General features: G+C 46.5%; 1 protein-coding gene across 1 annotated transcript; it reads right to left on the bottom strand.

Moving 5' to 3' along the window:
* Positions 1 to 8040: 8040 nt before the first annotated feature.
* Positions 8041 to 19232, bottom strand: LOC144156145 (NADPH-dependent diflavin oxidoreductase 1). The gene is made up of 5 exons (XM_077687978.1): positions 18379 to 19232; positions 17816 to 18038; positions 11721 to 12032; positions 10038 to 10352; positions 8041 to 8923 (listed from the first exon to the last, which is right to left on the bottom strand). Exons 1-5 carry the CDS (start codon positions 19046 to 19048, stop codon positions 8698 to 8700), a joined length of 1746 nt encoding a protein of 581 aa, XP_077544104.1. The 5' UTR covers positions 19049 to 19232; the 3' UTR covers positions 8041 to 8697.
* Between the last annotated feature and the right edge of the window lie 49 nt (positions 19233 to 19281).

Below are 19281 nucleotides of genomic sequence, written 5' to 3'. Positions count from 1 at the left end.
TCTGGAGCAGCTGCAAGCCGTCCAGCAGCTCGAGGCGGCTCTCGCCAGGCAGAAGCCCGGGGAGGCGCCGACGGAGGCCTCGAGGGGACATCCCCGAAGGCCCCTCGCGCGCCGAACTGGCGGACGCCTGCGGGGCAATGCTTCGAGGACGCCCTAGGCAGCGTCGAGAGACGGGGTGGCTCCGCGGAGCCTTTGCTCGTCCCTCCTGCAGGCGAACATTCAATAAAGTCTTTTCTCTCTCTCTCTCTCTCTCTCTCAGCCTGCGAGTTGTACCTGTTCACAAGGCACATGCATGTTTTAAAAACGGCAACGAAGGCGTCTTTTGCGCAATGCTTGAACTCGCCCCTATGGCTTGGCACTTGATCCGGCAGCACGGAGACCGTATACACACACTTTGCTGCAGTGCCGCGGTTTCGCAAATGCTCACGCAAGCCAAACACGGTCCATGTTTACTAGGTAACCGCGAGAAAACAGCCTCTCGATAACTCAACGTTCCGAGCGTGCCACAGTCGCACGTGCGCTTGTAAACAGGGCGTGTGGCTGCGCGTCTCGTGTTTAAAACGCGCGTGCCTGTCACGTGCATAGAAATGAGTTGGCGCGACGAGTCTCGCCCGCGTGCTTTCGCCCATGGAGTAATGCGCTCGTGCCGTCTGCGAAGCACGTATGCGAAAATACATCGCTGTCACCCCATACGGCATGGAAGAAGGCTTTCTCTTTTTCCCACACGGCTGTAAAGCCTGAGAGCACAAGCCGAAATGCGCGTGGAATTTTGCACTTTATGCTTCTAATTGGTACAGTTGTGTCAAAGTGAACTTCAGCAAGACGATGGGGAAAATATCACGCTGGTAATTTTAGCTATTGCTGATAATAGTTTCTTGAAATCCATACTTTGTTAGGTTACCTGCACTACCTTAGAACTCGTCCTCATCATAGATCTGCTGATGGATCCTGCAGGACGAAGGCCTCTCTCATTCCGACCCTTCGTATCGAGCGTCAACTGAATTCATTCTCCCCTGAATGTTCGAGTCTCATTCCTCCAGCGAGCTTTGTTTCCTGCACCTACTTCTCGCCTCTTCCATCGGTAGTCACTGTGTTGCTCGGGTGATGTGAGCCTGTTGACGTCCAGCCCAGGGGTTTATATCCAGAATTTTGGTTTTGAGGGGGTGTCAAAATCCTCCTGGGGGTGCGTGTATAAACCTCGGGGGTGTATAGAGTCCCTGTATGTATGTATGTATGTATGTATGTATGCATGTATGTATGTATGTATGTATGTATGTATGTATGTATGTATGTATGTATGTATGTATGTATGTATGTATGTATGTATGTATGTATGTATGTATGTATGTATGTATGTATGTATGTATGTATGTATGTATGTATGATGGTGGGTACATTTTATCATCATTTACACGGGCTGCAAGTCAAGGGGGGCAGAGTCACCGAGCCACCCCGGGGAGAATGAAAACTCTCCGCCTATGACTGGGGTGCTTACAATTTTTTTTTTGATGCTTGCATAGTACGTAGTAGAGCCACTTTATTTTGCATAGGGTTCAGGGTAAGGGGGTGGCGGAGGCCCAAAGGGCCCCCGCGACGTCCAGGGCTCTGTCCGTGACGGCTTCATATGCCGCTGTCTTTGCTTGTGTGGCTCGGCTCCGAATAAGAAACGGCAGGAAATATCACATATCCCTTGGAGAGCCTCTTTATTTTATCATAGTGCATACGTGCTCTCGTCCGCCACGCTCTAGTCGCGTCCACAACCACTCAAAAGCGGCCGTAAACGCGATGGAGGGGCTTTATATCCTACTTCTCGCTTTAGCTAAAAGTGGGAGGATGCCTAGCTACATTAGCGACGAGGGAGATCTTTTGGCAAGGGGAAGATCGGGTCTCATTCATTTGTTTCGAATAACGCATGAGAAAATAATCTTGTTCAATGTTGGTGACGAGTGGGATGAGAGAACTCCCGCAAAAAGACGAGTTCATTCTCTCCTTACCGAAGCTCCGTGTAAGGCTTCCAGCACTGACAAACCATACCGTTCGAAGGGACGCAAATGCAGGGGCTTATCCAGAATTTCGATTTCGGGGAGGGGGCTACGGAATCTTTCTGAGGGGGGTGCTGGGGGGGAGGTGTATGCCCATGCGGGGGGAGGGTGTCGAAATCCTTCTTGGTGGGTGCCAACTCGGTTTTCTTTTATATCGACGCTGTCTGTGGCTGGGATCCAGCAGATCCCCTTCCTCCGACAGACCGAGCGTAGACCAATTTTGAGCGCATGAAAAATGATAAAAAATGAGACAGGTCCTAGGGCCTCCATATTTTGATAGACCACGGTTTATATTGCCCCCGAAAAAAAAGGTATTCCCAGCAATGTAGTCGTGTTTAGAGGTGAAGCCAACTTTTCGGGGGTCGGTGTGGCTTGGTCTTTGTAAGCGGCTTTCCCTGCGGCGTAGGCGTCAGTCTCTACCCGCTGATTGGGTGCGCCGCTGGTCTGTGACGTAGAGATCACCCCACTATATTCATGATTCAACATAACAAATCCCCAATATAGCTAAATCCCAACACAGCAAATGCCACTACAGCGCCAGCTTCGCTAGACTTCCTATCCCCATGATGGAAGTGCTCCAATTTTTTTTCTTCCGAATTTTTTTCCTATTTTGAAATATTCAGCAAAGCCGAGATGTGAGGGAAGTGGCAGAAGCACTCTGCGCATGCGCTACTCTCGCTCCCATCGACCAATCCGGCATTACTGGGGCAAAATGGAAACACAACGACGCCATATTACTTGTGAGCGCCGAGCCAGCTGAGTGCTGCTCCGTTTTCTGAGCTCTGTATCTTTGAATTTTTCTTCTATTTTCATCATTTTTTGCTTTAGCGTTTTCACTTTAACGTTGTTCGCGTAGTTTAGAGTGTGCTGTTTTAATCGCTGTGTCGCTGTCGAGAGGCAACGCACGTGCGTAGCGTTTCCGAAGGGGCACCTGCTGTGGGATGCCCCACTCTCGTGCTGTGCTGGACTGGGCGAACCACTCGAACAGAGGCTGTGGCTTGAGATTTTTTAGAAAATTTCTGCCGCACCTGCCGTTCGCGCGACGTACCATGCAGCTTGCGTGGGGTCGTAATGCCGGTCCAACAGCCCAGCGGCGATGGCTGGCAGACCTCGGAAGTCGGTATGCCACCCCACTTCGCTTAAAACACTCTAAAGCGGCCGACAGGTAGGCGCTACGGCTGACATGGAGAAATTCCTCTGCCACCGAATCCATGCGTGGTGCCTGGGGCAGCTTCAACTGCGCCTGGCAGGCGGAAAAAAATGGAGGCCTGTTCTTCCATAATCCCCCGTAGCCACAGAACAGGGAGGATTTTAGAGAAGCAAAGGTCTAGCTTTGCCTGTAGTGCCAGAAAAAGCGTAGTGGCGGCGTCGTGAACTACCCAGTACGCCCGCTTGATGGCGCTGTAAACACGGCTTTGTAAACATGGCGGATGTTTTTTGCACAGGCCGCTTGAGCTCCTTAATAACATGGCCGCCCTCGCACGGCGGCCGCCGGCTCGCTGCTCCACGGCCGGACTCGACTCTCCTCCTCCCGCGTGCGAAAGGGGCGTCGAGTCCGGCCGTGGCTGCTCCTGCTGGTTCCTGGCTGGCACGCTGGTCGCGTGTTTACTTGCGCCGCGCTAGTGAAGTGATGTTACGCCAGGTGACCAGATGGCCTCGACTGGCACAGACCACAGTGAGCAGCAAGTGAGAACAAATCGTTTATTGACATCCGCAAGTTTACAGAGGCCACGACATCATTTCATTTCGATCGCTGCAATTGTACGTCGCTTTCATGACAACAGTTTTTTTTTTGCCATAATTCGTTCACTTGCGCTAAGATTTCGAACGAAGGGCACGAATGAGGTATTGACGGCGACAACGGTTTCGTTTGCACCGTCTTTCTAGCGGAGTGCATAACACTCACCTTCTGTTGGAAGAATCAAATATTTTGGCCTCGACAGCTGTCTTCCGATGCGGAATTTCCCACATCTGTCACTCCACAAGCACTCAATTCCCGTGTTTTGCCAGTCCTCTCAACAACTGATGGACGCAAAAGCACATAACAGCAATAACAGTCACGAAAACAGTGCTCCGCGCACATAGAAACGGTGGGCCGTTGCAGCGGTTTCAATTTGAATTGGCGGCTTTGTGGTTGCGAATTCAGAAACGAGGTGGTGCACCAGGAGCGCTTCTGGCGACTCCTGCAGACGCACTCTTTGGCCTGCCGAGCACTTATGCACCGAATTCACCCCTCGCAATTCCCATCGCCAAATTGTCCACTCTGCGGGGACCTAGCCACGTTGGTTCATTCCATGTGGGCCTGTCCTCAAGACCCCTTTCCACCCGTGGTTAATGAAGAGCAGTGGGAGGGAGCGCTGGGCAGCTCGGACCCAGAGGTCCAGATACTTCTGGTCACCCGTGCTGCCAACGTCGCTGCCGGCCTCAAACCGGCGGCCACACCGCTTCCGTAAACCAGCCTAAGGCTCAATAAAGTGATTCCTCCTCCTCCTCGGCTATTCGTAAAAAGTTGCGTACATTTTTGCTCAACGGATGTTTGATGTGAAACTTGTTAATAATATTTTTAAATAACACATTGTAAGCGAACTGTGTGGGCTCTTTGAGTCACGGAATGAATGTTTTGTATTCTATACCAAAAGGAACCTTTCGCTTGCGCCGTCTGGTGGACTTGATGGTGGTCTTTGCTGTTCTCGGGGAATGCATCCAACATATGTGGTCTTTTTCGAAAGATAGGCACACATCCAAAATCCGCTAACTTTGATCAGACGCGTGAGGCAGTACTTGGGCTGTTTTCAAAAAACGGGCTGGGACTGACTTTCACATTTGAAGTGCCAAAGGAAAGGAAGCTGCAATTTTTGGATGTGTGCCTATCTTTCGAAAAAGACCACATATGTTGGATGCATTCCCCGAGAACAGCAAAGCCGCTTCTTGACTATCGCTCAGGACACTCCCGGCTGGTTAAGAATAGCATAGCATGGGCATGCTTACGGTCAGCACTCGACAAGTCGTGCACGCACTTGATGGGCACTAGTTTTGATTGCCAAGTTAAAAGACTTAAGGAGGCGGGGTTTCCGGATGGCGCTATTGCAGCCACGTGCGAAAAAATCAGGCGTGCCATCAAGCAAGCTAATGACACGGTTGTTTCAGAACCTGCTCCACAAGAAAGAAAACGAGTGGCAAAAATCCCGTATGTTCATTGGCTCTCTCATGGCATGAAGAGAGTGGGTTCCCGATACGGCGTGAACGTTGTGTTTTCTGCCGAGAAGAGAGTAGGCCAGATATGCTCTGCCGTTGGCAGACGCATTGATAAGCCGGGGCGGCACAAAAAAGGCTGCCACGTGAAACATGGCAAGCAGTTTGTTGCATGCACCCAATCAGTGGTGTATCGACTGCTGCTACCTTGTGGCAAGGCCTACATCGGGCAAACAGGCAGATGCCTGAACATACGACTGCGGGAGCACCACAGTTCGCTGGTGGGCAGGCCTTACACGCACCTGGCTACGCACTGTAAAGAGTGCAAGGTACAGGGGGGGTGCAAACCCATGTTCGAAAAAACAACCGTGTTGTTTAGGCACAGGGGCAAGACAGAAAGGGAGATAATGGAAGCTTGGAATATCAGCCGGGAGGGGTCAATGTGCGTGAGTAAATCTTCAGTCAGTCTGCAAGAAGCAGAGTTGGCGTTCTTGGAACGACACGTGCGGTAATAGCATTTCATGGGTTGCACTTTTATGTCTGGGGAAACTTTTATTTGATAATCTATGTATAGGTCTTACTCAGTGAGTTATGTATAAGCTTTAATCAGTGAATTATGTCGGTTGGTCGCCCTATATATTTCTGTTTCCTAATAAATGTTGCCAGTTGCTAGTAGCGCGTCGTCCTGTGTATTTCTTTCTTAGTCTACGTCTTTCCGCGCCTGTTGTCGATATGAAAGTTGTGAATACTAACAAGTATTGCAATTTGTAAGCCACATTGAGCGCAACTGTGCATACATATACTCAACACCAGCAGTTAAAATATCAAAATGATGTGGCCCTGAAGGCGCTGATCGCTTCTGCGGCTCGATGATGGGTACTTGATCAATATCAATGGCACCTGACCGACGACGGTCTTCTCCAATATTTACAATTTATTTACAAGCATTTACATATAAAGGGCACAGCAGGGCAGAGTTCGAGCAGTGCCTGCATCAAGCTGTACTCTCTCTTTTCCCCCTAAACATCCAAGCGCCTCGGTTTTATTTGCAAAACCATGCCTCCAAAAGTGCAGAACAACCAAGAGTGAGAAGAAACATAAAAATAACACACTTTCGGCCACTTGTACGCCATGAAAATTAACCACTCAAGGTGATCTTTATAAATGTGCACATGACCTAAACACTCTCTTAAGAGTGCATCAATGTTCCCATGCGCGCCGTTACTGACGGTTCTCAGCATACAATTTGATCAGAACCAGCAACGAGGAAAAAAAAGACAAACAGCGCATCGTGCCAACCCCAGAAAGGTACAAAAAATACTCAAAAAGAAATGTATTCTCATGGGGTCGAACCCACCTTTTGGATGCAAGAAAGAAAGGATTCACGTTTGACTTTAGTTCCTTCAGGGGAACAGCAAGCTGCTTGCTGTTTACCTTCAAGGCTCCCCCACCTCCCCCTTCCAAAGGGCGATAACGAGTGCGCAACATCACCAGAAAGCAGAAAGGTGTCAATGCGCAAAACTAAGCACGTTTACCTTGGACTTTGCACGTTGAGGTTAAGGCCATGACCTCACTGTGTGACTCAGCCTGTTGTAGCCTCTGACCTCGTGCCAAGCTCACTTCACATGGTTGATATGACATCTATTAGAGGATGCATCCTTGCAACATTTCTTTCCTCCGAATGCGCCAGGTAATCTAAACTCTCAGGTAAGCTGAATGAACAAAAAGTGTTTGGTTGGTTTCCAGCAGACAGAATGCACAAAATGTTCGCTTCAGTTTAGCCATGCTTTAGGGGGGTCAGTTGGAATTCTCGTCACATTTTGGCCAGCCCGCACCCAGAATAGAGCCTTTAATATAAAGCCCAATTGTAGTAATAGTCTAACATCAAAAACATTTTTTTTCAGCACACGTTTTAAAAACGACAAAACATTGCAAGACCTTTTTAAGAGGTCCTGGCAGAGTAAATGTGCTCGGTTAAGACTGCTAACTTAAGACAGGTGCCCGCACTTTTAACCAAAAGCTTTAGCAATATGTTTTCTGCTTCTTCCAATCCTCATCAAGTGAAAATTTTGAAGCAGCACTGCTCTTAGATGCTGGCCATGAGGGTGGTAGTAGTGAAGTTGCTTGCCAAAACGGGCAATACAATTTGCAGTCGGAACAACTAAAACAAACGCCTTTTAACAGACCAATATTTAGGCAACCCCTGCAATATATATCTTTCACGTTTCTATCAGGCAGGACTTCCGATAAATAAATTTTCTTTGCCCCCTGAGTTTGACTAGCGGGGACCTTGTGTATATGTGATAGATTATATTAGTGAAACTGGAAAAAAAAAAGACAGAAAGAAAGACCATAGTTTTTGAGGCCAAGAAATATTTAGGGAGACTGCTGTAAACCAATCTTTTTCATAAAAAGTGATCTCCCCACATGTGCTAGATGGAAGGTGAAGAAAGTAAACATAGAACTGTGTGCTGTGCTGGTTCTTTTAAGTGCATTTAGTTTTCTTCCAGTGAACCGAGTGTTACCTATATATTTGACAGACAGAAAAACCAGCAGGTATTTCCCGAAAATGCTATGGCTATAGGTGTTAAATATGCTTTTGGGTAAAAAACACTGCACCTATACACATTACCATTTTTCTAGCATGTTCAGATTCATTTATGCACAGATTTAGCCTGCTCAGATTGACTTTTAGCAAGCTAGCAATCAGGTGTGACTCAATACTTAAGTGAATTGCTAATCAATAGATAAGGCGATAACCACTGCGGTTATTTCAATACTTAACAACGATGCAATAGCCATGTCATAAAAAAAAAAAAGAGTTTATTGAAATGACAAAACAAGTCCTCCAAATGGGCACAGTGCCATTTTCTGCAAAAATGAATGAATGAATGACTTTATTGCAGAGAGGAGGCTAAAAAAAAAGAAATGGAAAAGGAGAGTCTCTGAGCATGACATAGAGATGGAATGAAAATTCCATGAAGACAAACAGCTTAGTTACATGCGTAACAGTTTTACAAGAGCTGCAGGCCAGCTTTATGAGAAAAAAGATAATATAGCATTTGCAGCGAAGAAAAAGAGCAACCAGGTCATTGCTTGCATACATTTTCGTTACGACAGCCTCTTCACAATTGATAGCCCCCCGTTTCAGTCAACAAATTACTTTGCGGCAGTACAAATGTCCATGCATGATTGTGCTCTTAGTTTCCCTTTCAAAATGCACGGTTAAAAAATTCGCAAAGTCGCTACTAATGTTTGTCAGTATTTACAACGTTAATATCCCCTGCCGCTTTGGCACTTCAGGTTCACTTATGTTGACAATGTGAGGAACAAGAATGACTTGGTTACGTGCAAGTCAAACTGCCATTACTCTCCTTTGGAATACCATTTGCAAGTATACCTCTCAAACTATTCCCAAAACCGAAACACGCTTACCAAACACACAATCCAAACACAACATCACCTAAGACCACGCTTCTATCTGGAGCCGCTTGCACTTCTCGAGACTTGTGATCAACTCATCGGCAATGGGGTCAGACAGAGAGCCTGGGTCCACCAGTACGGACTTGAAGGCAGCACGCACGCTGGGCACCATGTCTTTGGCGTTCCCAGCTATGTACATGACCCCGTCGTTGTTTATCAGCTTCCAAATCTTGTCCTTGTGTTCCGCAATGCGGTGCTGGACGTATCTGAAAGGACAGGACAGAGCGACTCAAAACCACGCATTGAGTCCCTTTTACCCTCGCCCTAGCATTTTTTTTCTTTCTTTCTATGTTTACTTCAGAAAGGCACAAACCTAATACAGAACCCTGACTTTGGTGCATGATGGATGGGGCACTACGAATGGCACAATACCTCACTCCCATTTGCTAACTGGAGAAGAAGCTTTAGTACAAGCGAATGGTCATTGCGCCACAGTTCCTGGCCTCGGGTGTAGCATATTACCAGACATCCGAGCGGACAACTCAAACACAGGACTCAACCGGCTTCATGCAATTGGCCATTACTCATTAGCTGCTTTAGAATTACAGAGGACACAAGTTCTAGGCCAAGGGTCCAGAAAAAATGTTCAAATGTGACATCATGGAAAAGGCCGCAAAAATAAAACATTTTCAGCATCCACTAAAACCAGCCACTAATGAGTCAAGATTAGTTAATCCTATCTGAACGTTGCAGCGGCAGTCATGAGTTTAGGCCCTCGACTATGAAATTTTGGTTTGAATGAAAAATCGAAGAAAAAAAAAGAAGTGTTCTGCAGCTTTCTTCTGAGATCTCCAGCTATACTCAAGTGAGAGATAGCTATTTTTCCCTCTGATTCATTTTTAACAATGTAAATTTTTGAGGATATTAAATGAACCGTTCCATTGTAATAGTAATAATATCGTACAATAACCTAGTGTTAAAGTCAACTTTTTGTGAGGAAAATAAATCAAACATCATAATACATTGGGGCAATGGCAACTACTTGCCATCATAAAAACGCCTCCTCCCTTTCACGTTCTATTATGGCAAGACTGAAAGAGGTGTCAGATCAGTCCATGAGAGGAAAACATGGTTTGCAGGAGTAAGGTTGAGACCCAGCTTGAGTGTTCCCACTGATGCCTACATCAATCGCACAGCCAGACCTCCAACACGTCGTTCGCACATGAAAACAGGCTGCCAACAACGCCATGCATATAAAAACACGAATGAGGACACACACAAGGCCATGGAGTAAGCAGGGGACAATAGAATGCACACCATCAGGCCAACTTCAACAAGTGTGGCCCTATCAAAACCCCCAGGCTTCTGTTAGCCCCGTACATTTTATGGTCCTGGTCTCGTGAGAATGCCGTCACCAGCTCAAGCAGTCCAAGGGCCTCCAGGTAAGTCCACTCGTTCTCGAAAAAGAAGTCTGCCTTTGCGCTGCGTGAGCCGAAGAAGAGGTAGTTCTGGCCAATGCCCCGCATCGTGCGATCCTGGATCATGGCCCGGAAGGGTGCACAACCCGTGCCGGGTCCCACCATGATGACAGGCACGTTATCAGGCGGCATCCGCAGGCTGCCCTTCTTGACGGAGAAGGCCACAGCTGGATGCCCAGACGGATCCAGGTTGGCTAGGTACGTGGTGCACAAACCCCTGCACGGCGCCATACAAACGTCACCACATGTACCCACATCCCGAGTACCACTGCACCTTGAAACTTCCACTGATTACTTCTACATGCAAGCTGTTTACCTCAAAGGCTAGCCAATGAAAAAAACTCCTCCCACCTCTGTCATTTGCTCATAAGCCCACATCTGTGTTGCACAGTTAAGCTTGCCTCTATCTCAAAAGTAATAAAATTATTGAATAACACATACTCCACTGCCAATTTTTCTATTTATTACACAAAGCAGCCCATCCACTTCGTGGCACCACTTCAAATGATTAAAAAAAGTAACCATCAGTATTACTCTCCACACACCCACAAGCCATAAAGCACAAAAAACAAAACAAGGATGGTGCTGATCAAGTGGTAAGTGCCACCTAAGTATATGAGAAGACAAAATAGCCACAGTCACACATGGCCCGGTTATTAAAAGAATGGCAGGTTCCAATTTGGGTAAATGAAAAGATCTACTGCTCAAATTTAGGTGTTGCAGAGCTGGCCTGCCAGGAACATTAGTGCTGCACAATTGAAATGAGTACTGCACAACACTCGAAGCTTAAAGTACAGAATGGGTATACAGTCGATCCCGGATATATCGAACTCTAAGGGGATCGCAAAATAGTTCGATATATCGATAATTCGATATACAAAATATTTTCTATTGCATAGGATTTCCAAGGGGATGTTTGGACTGTTCGATATATGAGGGATCGACTGTATTTTCATATAAGCTATAAAAGGTCAGTGCTACTGCCTGGCACACAGCTCCAACAGGCCCTGTTTTTGTGGAACATTGCAATTTACTCGACTGTTTCTTTTAAACCTACAATGTATTTAAATGAAGGTGGTAGTGAAATTTGAAGCATGCCAAGGCATACTTTTGAACATTCCTTTAACCCCTTTGTATTAAACATAGCGGTGGTCTTGAAAAGGTGTGCACAACTAAGCAAAAAAAGAGGGAAGGAGTACAATCGTAAATAATAATAAAAAAAAAAACAGATTTTTTTAAACCGTGAGGCTTGAAGCCGGAAAAAGTGCTTAGACTCTAAGCATATATCCGTAAAATGTTGCCTTTCTTTTTTCGCTGTTTCACATCCCCTCCTGTAAAATGGGAGGGTGGCTCAGAATCTAGCAAAACATGGCACTCTCGATGGATTAGCAATGCCTACGGGTGCTTACTGAACTCCATCTGTGAAACCAAAAAGCTATCCCAGCACCAACCTGGCTGTCTTCCCTTATTTTCCTCAACCATGTGTCTATGGAGTAAGCGAACTAATAACAGCATTTCTTCACTTAAAAATACAATGGCGACATTGGTCACCTCGCAGTAATTCAAAATACGACACAATCCGCACCTGCGTGGCTTCTTCAGCGTGGTATGGAAGTTGACTATGGCAGCCAGAATGTGGATCTGCCCGGGGTAGCTCAGGAGCGAGTTGGCAATGGAAAACGAGCGCGGGCGTATGGGTGGAATGAGGTCAAAGAGGTAGGCCAGCGGAACGTTGACTGTGGTCTCCTGGAAGTCGGCAAACACCTCCAGCACGGTCCGCCGTGGTCGTATGGCGTAATCCACAAGATCCTCCTGACCGGCAGCGGTGCTGAATTCCCGAAGGCGCTGCTTCTCGAGATCACTCTTAGCAAAGTGCCAGAAGACCTCAAAGAAGGACCTGGACAGGGAAAAGAAGGGAATAACACGACATGGTTGGTTGGAAACAGCGCGTTAAAAGAGGATCACGAAGAAAAGAACCGGACAGGACGAGCGCTACTATCAACTGAGATTTATTGAAAAAGAAGAAACATTTATACATGAAAATTCAAAACTGCGCATGCGCAATGGCGAGAATCACACTCAAACGCTGAAAGAGATAACAGGAACGATTTACCCTTGCTTTGACGTTTAACAACAATCAAGGAAAGTCACTTTTTGCTCGTGTAAACATACAGAGGGCTGACTAACACACTTATCACCAAGCCTGGTTATGTTAAATGCCTCTATAATCTCTCGCTTGAGCTGAATGTGATGATGGAATAATACAACTGTTTTATCGAATAACGCGACAGTTAACCGTTACACTCCTCTAAGTGATAAGCAAGGGTAATCACACACTGCGGCCCGGAAGTCAAAGTTTTGCAGGAAGGTGCAACTACGATACTATAATAACTAACGAGGTGTTAGAACTTAAGTCATGTGGTGAAAGCTTTCAACTGCGAGGCAATGGCATCTGAAGTTTTACCCACAAGGATGTAAGAAGGGCGAGAATCATAAAATTTCTTTGTTCATTACGTCTTGGAAAGGCTTATCAAACTGATGGACTCTCTGAGCACGTATTTCGTGACACGTATTTCACTAGTGATGCAGCTTGCCCTAGTGGACTAGTGGTGCTAGGCTGGAGAAACAGCTAAGCTGGCGGCCCCTCTCCCTTCGTCGGAAACCCGGCTGTTGCACCTCGCATGAATTTCCGAACTTGCCGCTGAAAGTTCTCCATGACTGGCAGGCCCGGATCATTTTGTCCGCAGGCTTTCACATCTCTCCCAAAGTGGACCGCGTTAGCACAAGCTAGAATTCGTGGCAACCGGCTTTGTAAACTCGGCGTCTGTAGCACAAACTCGGCGTCTGTGCTCCCTACTTCAGGCGCGAACACACGTGAATTGGCGAGTAGAAGAGCACGCGAGAGATCACATCATGAACGCTGAGCAGTGTGTTCTCGAAGTGCGCTTCGGGCGCTTTTCATCGAGCGCTTCTCACTTCTCATTTTTTCTAGGTGGTGTTTTTTTTCTTTCCGCAAGCTCCTCCTGTGCTGCAAGCCCACGCGCAAGCCTGGCCAACGCTGTGCGCTTCCCCACGAGGCGCACGCTCACACGCGCTTGGTCTTTTTCCTCTGTATTTTTTTCTGGTATTGCTATATGGCAAAACTAAACGCTCTTCGGCTGTTAAAATGAAAAAAAATGATGGTAAAAATTTTTATTCTTAACAAGAGCCTATCACTTTAAGGTCCCCTTAAAGCGACTTTAGCACAGCCATCCAGAGACTAGCAGACCTTCAGCGTCGACCTTATCTCCACATTACTTATCTGAGCCTGATCATGCGCAATTATCAGGAAGCAAAAATAACAGCCTCGAATATCAGCTGTTGAAGTACAAATGAACAATTAATAATGATAGTAGCTACAAATGATTAGCAGTAACAAACACCAATAACTGATATCTTTAAACAACATTTTACCCACCATTTCTGCTTTTGCAAATACAGTCAGCACACACAAAAAAAAATTCAAGTGTAGGTGCAGATTACGGTCAAAACTCGATCTGACAGAACCTGATCTTACGATTTTCCCGATCTAATGAACAAATTCGGGCTCAATGCTTTTATGAACTCAAGCTAACGAAATAGATTCAGCGCCGTTCCTGATTTAACTAAGTATTTAGAGGAACAGACACATTTAAAGAAGGACCAATTTCGAATGTGTTTCGTCAGAACGCCGTGAAGATCATTGCGCCATTTGTCTGGAATTGCATCGAAGAAAAATAGCATCAAGGCAAATGTGCATGAGAAGCTGGAAGAAGCCCTGTTTTGGTTCAATATGAAGCCAAGAGCGTTCTGCTCAGTGGTGAAGTGGTACAATAAAAAGTGCTGTGTTTCGCGTATCTGCTCGGGTGTCCTATTCCAGGGCAAGCCCCGGATGGGGTATATTTTTTTACCACACACTTAAAGCGTATTACTAAGCTGCTGGCAGGCAAACACCGTGGCCGCCAAAATTACGGTATCATGGTAGCTGCTGGGATGCACCTCTCTTCAGACATCAAATTTATGAAATCAACTGCTTGTAAAATGACAGTCCCGATTTTACGAAGTTCTGGATTTAACAAAGTAATTTGCGGTTCCTGGTGGCTTCGTTAGATCGGGTTTTAACTGTACTTGCAAACTTTGGTCTGTAGCGTGGCTTCACTGTACTGTGTGCCAAGCCACATGGAGCCCCAGAGAATCTATTTTCTGCTCTATTCTGTACACCATTTGCTCACCGAGCTTTGACTAGCTGCCCCCCTTCCCCTTCTATTTTTTTACGCAATAATACGCCCTCTGCCATGAATGCATTCCTACAGATACAGGTTGGCTCCCAGCCTCCAAGGATGGAGGCCTGTGCCTTGAAGGTGTCAGTCCACCCATATTAATTTATGTCCAGTGGCCATTGTTAACTAACATTATCCTGCTTCTTGGGTGTATTTTAATGCACAAAATAAAATAACTACAAAGTGCCCATGGTGGTAATTCACTGCAATAATACTCAAGTTTTTACAACACTTACAATACTATGAGGGAAGTTGTCTATTCAATGTGTCCTGCTCGCATCATGGAGGACAGCCACCTTTTCCGGTACTGACGGCAGCAATTGTGGGAAGTGGAAAACCAAGTCCTTACATGTTGGGGGGCCTATCTAAAACCCTGCCTGGCAGTACGGCACAAGACTGCTCTCGGCAAATGGCCAGGCAGGGTATACACGACGTTTTTTGTGTATAAATGTTGAAATTTGGTGTGCATTTCGTATGCACAGACGAGGTATAGATGCAAAAATACAGTAAGAGTGTTTTAAAAGAGCACTGACACCAAATGTATATTTTGCATTTTTCTTTCTTTTATAATCCCCTGTAACTATAACACACGAATTAAGTCTGGTCAATGTGCGGCCAATAGCGAACTACAGCGCCACTCACTTCGTCGGCTCCAGTTTCAGCTGCTTACAGCCCGGAAGGAGGCGTGACTAGTCGCACTGCATTCAGCAGGTCTGAAACTGCCCAGAGCAGTGGAAGTAAAGAGGTGAAAGGAGAGAAAACAAAAACAAACCCCACAAGCCCCACCAAAATGTTTCTTTCGTGCTAAAATTTTTGCTGTGCACTGGATTGTTGGTTTCATTCCTCACTAACACGCATGCCGCTCAGATGGAAGGGACAGACCAATTCGCGCTTGACTGGTCGAACCGTGCAACTTCCAGTGCCTTTGACATCATGAAGCGACTGAGCCGCCATTTCCTGGCCTCTCAAAACTGCTGTGCCAAAAAAAAATTAGTTCCAAGCTATGTGCGGCACCCATCATGGCATTTTTGTGAGGAAAACCATATCAGGTTTTAAAAACTGAAATTTGGTGTCAGTGCTCCTTTAAGTCAGATGCAAATGATTAATTCCCCACGTGGAAGTTAAGCACTTGCATTTGTGGTTCAAACTGCAATTTCTTGTCCACACTGGTGGTAAAAAATGCACGATGTTTGCCAGATTTTTTCTGTGCACTGACACAACAAGGATAACCCCATAAGTATTCAGGGAATAAATTTGGAGTGCATATTTTAGCAGCTATTTAATGCATTCTATGTTAATGTACAGCACAGCCCTCCTCAGTTAGTACACACAGATGACTGCGTGCTTTTATCATGAACACAGATGTCAAGAGCATGAATAGATCATGTCTTGTCTTTGCAAGAGTTATGAGTGAATTTTTTCAGAACTGAACATTTTTGTGCAACACAGTGCATTCCTTGGCTGCTGTAGTCACACAGAAGAACAGCGTCGTCAGCAAACTTTCATAAAATTTTAGCAACAGCCTGAGATGGTAGGAAGTGGCAGTTGAGGGTTTGAGGATTAAGGGACACTAAAGGCTGAATAACATATTGTTTTAACTGGAGGATCACGCATTTTGTAGCTCTCATGGCTTTTGTTCGATGGCCAACGACACCTTGTTTGCCGGGAAATAAAATAGCTTGCATTTCTCTCAGCTGTTTTCCTTTCATTTTGTCACGGTACATAGTGAGCCCCACAGAGCTGCGCCCGACCTCACTTGATCATCGCCATCGTCCTGAACCTTCCCATTGGCTTTCAAAACTTTTGTTGCAGCCAATAAGAAAGGATCTTTTTAACGCCAACTTGGTGGTGGCATACAGCGAAATTGTCCACCAAGTGCCAGCTGTGTATTGGCAAGGCATGGTGACGCCAGCAAGGCTTTCAGGAATGCCCGGGAGGCGCCACCACCTGGCAGCAGTGTTAGAAATACACACGCCGTTGGTCAGAAAAGTTGATGGCCATCCCGTTTGAAATTTGATTGTGCCAATATTATGTGCTTTTGCCACAGGCTGCTTCATACATATGTGCTGGTGGTCAGTAGGTGTGATAGGCTTTCCCACTCCCCCACATGCACTGTGGGGGAGTGGGACTGCACTTGTATGACTGCACTTGTATGGAAGGCGACACAGTTTCAATGAAATCGGAGCTGAAACAAAGCTGCGCTGAGACATTGTATTCTATGTTGGCAGGTGAGGTCTGTGTCTTTTAAAAAGCCCATGACCAGTAAAAGTTCTCGCATACATTTATTTTAATCTTACACGTCTCTGAATCAGCGTTTGTTTCAGAAGAACGCTCTAACAAGCTCCAATGATCCCTCTCCACCATGAACGATTTGTAATGTCACAAATTGTAGTGTGGGAAAATGTACAGGGGCAGTGATACTTGTTTCGTGCATTTGACATTTTCTGCTCTAATTCCAATTGATGTGTGCTCCCAAGTAGGCAATGAAAATGGCAAAAGTAAGTGATGCCGACCAGATGAAGTGAATGTTTTTTCGCTGTGTCTAAAGGTACGTCAGACATGCTCTGATGAGACAGGCTAAAGCTATGTAAGAAAAGCCCGGATCCCAGAAGCTAGCAGTGTGTTGGACATGCCCGAGACTGGGAGGCTCCCATGGGAGTCTAAAGATACAATGGACGTAGCCAGTGCATGTCTACCAGTCCGTCGGATGCACCCCTGTTGGTGTGTTCTGGGCAGTCCAGAGGCCCTGCACACTCGCTGTCCACTTCACAACTCATGGTGAGAGCAGTCTGTCTCACTTTTTACTCAACCGGTCGAACTGCTTCTACTCGCTGGCTAGCCACAGTCGCTGCCCCATCCACCTCACAGCTCATGCTAGGAGCTTTGGTCTCGATTTTTACCCAAACGGCCAAAGCAGATTGGCCAGTTGGGTAAAAATCAAGACAGGCTGCTCTCACCGAGAGGTGAAGCGGATGGCAAGCATGGAGCGCCCTTGGCCTGCTCAGGAATACAACAGCGGGTGCGTCCGACAAACTGGTACTGACATTCGCTGGCTACGTCCGACATGTCTTTAGACTCCGAGTCCAGGGTAGGCCAGACGTACCATTACACACCGAAGTTTCTTCTATGCAACTCACTGCAATTATGAACAGTGTAAAATAGCACTCGGGTGCGGTATTACTAAATGTTGTTCTACGCTAGACTGACATAAATGCAACCATAAATTGTTTTATTAAAAAAAAAAAAAAAACACTCCCAGTACATCGTTCAGACGAAAATGAACCATTCGAAGTGAACCATGGCCTTTGTGTACACAGGAGACCCAATTGCTTATGTCATGTGCCAAGTTACAACTCTGACATATCACCAGACAGAAGCTCACCTCTTTGGAATGTAGGTCAGGTCGAAGTATTTTCGAACACATTCACCTAGCTCAATCTCCCCTGCCAAAACAGGTGGCAGTGGTGTATTGTCTTGTGTTGGTGCGACCATGAAGCTCATGCTGGCGTCTAGGCCGAATAACCTGAAGAATTCCTCGACGTCCTCTTTACAGTTCTCTGGGTGCACAACCACGATGTCTCCAGGGTCAAAGTCGACCGCAAGACCTGTTAAGCAGTGGAATAGAAAAGACTCATTAAGGCCCGCTACAGCCCGCTCTACTTGATGCATCAAGAGCAGCGTCCCATTTTAGAGCTCCCTTGACTGTTCAAAGAAATAATATCCAACCAGGCCCATGTTTATGTCCAGAATATGTCTTGGTGCTGTCATGGTGTGCAGTGATTGACAACACTGCAGCTAAGCTGCAAACTGAATCAGGTGCTTTTCCTCCTCATACATATCTTACTACGCACCTAACTCAATAAAAGCCTGTTTACGGCGCATTTAATTGCCACCGGCGCACCAATACAGGACTCGCATAAAGATGCATCAGTCAAAGTAACTGACCTCCAACATCCAACTTGATCAGCCTCACGTCCTGAAAGTGTTCGCGGCTGGTGACACGCTCATTGGAAATCAGGATGCCGAAGAATACGTTTTCTTTTGCAATACTTGGATTCGTAATAACTTCTGTGTCGCCAAGAACTGTGTACTTTGGGACCGGCAGCTCATCGTCGCTGAGAGGTGGGCATCCGACGGGCAGTGGATGCAGTCCCAGAACAAACTTCCAAAATCCTTCAAGCCAGGGATCTATCATTCCGTCCGCACCAAGTTCATGTTGTTCGTCGGCGTGTAAGGGTTCCACTCCACACTTGGCACCTAGTTGGTCCAGTCGCCTGCGCAAGCGTTTTGCAGTGAAGTTGAACTTCAGGTACGTTGAGTCCCCCAGTCCAATCACAGTGTAAGTCAAAGCCTTTAGTGAAGTGTGAGGCAAGCTTTTTCGGAGTAGAAACGACCAGAAGCGCTTCATATTGTCGGGTTCTTCGCCCTGACCTGTTGTCGCGCACACGAACAGGACCAACTTTTCCTTGATCAGCTCCTTCACGGGATAATCGTTCATAGCCATGACACTGACACAAAATCTGTAACGCCTCGCTTGCCTGCCGATTCTTTCGGCAACATCCTCAGCGGTGCCTGTCTGGCTTCCGTACAAGATGACCAAACGACGGTACGACATATCCGCAACGGCTCTTTTTTATAGGCAAACGTTCTGCAAGGCTGCGATGGTAAACAGATCAGCGACAGAGGCGACCAAAATCTAGTCCACAAAGTGCACTATACACAAAGTCAAACTTTTTAGGCGAAATGCGAAAGAAGTTGCTCGGAACCATGCTCGTGCTCGGGACGCACACGCTCGCCACTACGGCCTACCACGTACTTTCTGATTAGGTCTACCTTGCTTAATAAAAA

The sequence above is a fragment of the Haemaphysalis longicornis genome, unplaced genomic scaffold (assembly GCF_048455015.1).
Source record: "Haemaphysalis longicornis isolate Haplotype H1 unplaced genomic scaffold, Haemaphysalis longicornis Haplotype H1 scaffold_1, whole genome shotgun sequence".
Classification (NCBI taxonomy): Eukaryota; Metazoa; Arthropoda; class Arachnida; order Ixodida; family Ixodidae; genus Haemaphysalis; species Haemaphysalis longicornis.
Note: the sequence above shows the minus strand (reverse complement) of the source record. Positions and strands in the feature narration are given on the sequence as shown.

Coding starts and splice junctions, on each gene's coding strand:
- LOC144156145 (XM_077687978.1), bottom strand. CDS start 19,048: ATGTCGTACCGTCGTTTGGTCATCTTGTACGGAAGCCAGACAGGCACC. Junction 10,353..11,720: donor ACGCTGAAGAAGCCACGCAG/GTGCGGATTGTG, acceptor GGCGCCGTGCAG/GGGTTTGTGCACCACGTACC. Junction 8,924..10,037: donor CGAGACCAGGACCATAAAAT/GTACGGGGCTAA, acceptor CTGTCCTTTCAG/ATACGTCCAGCACCGCATTG.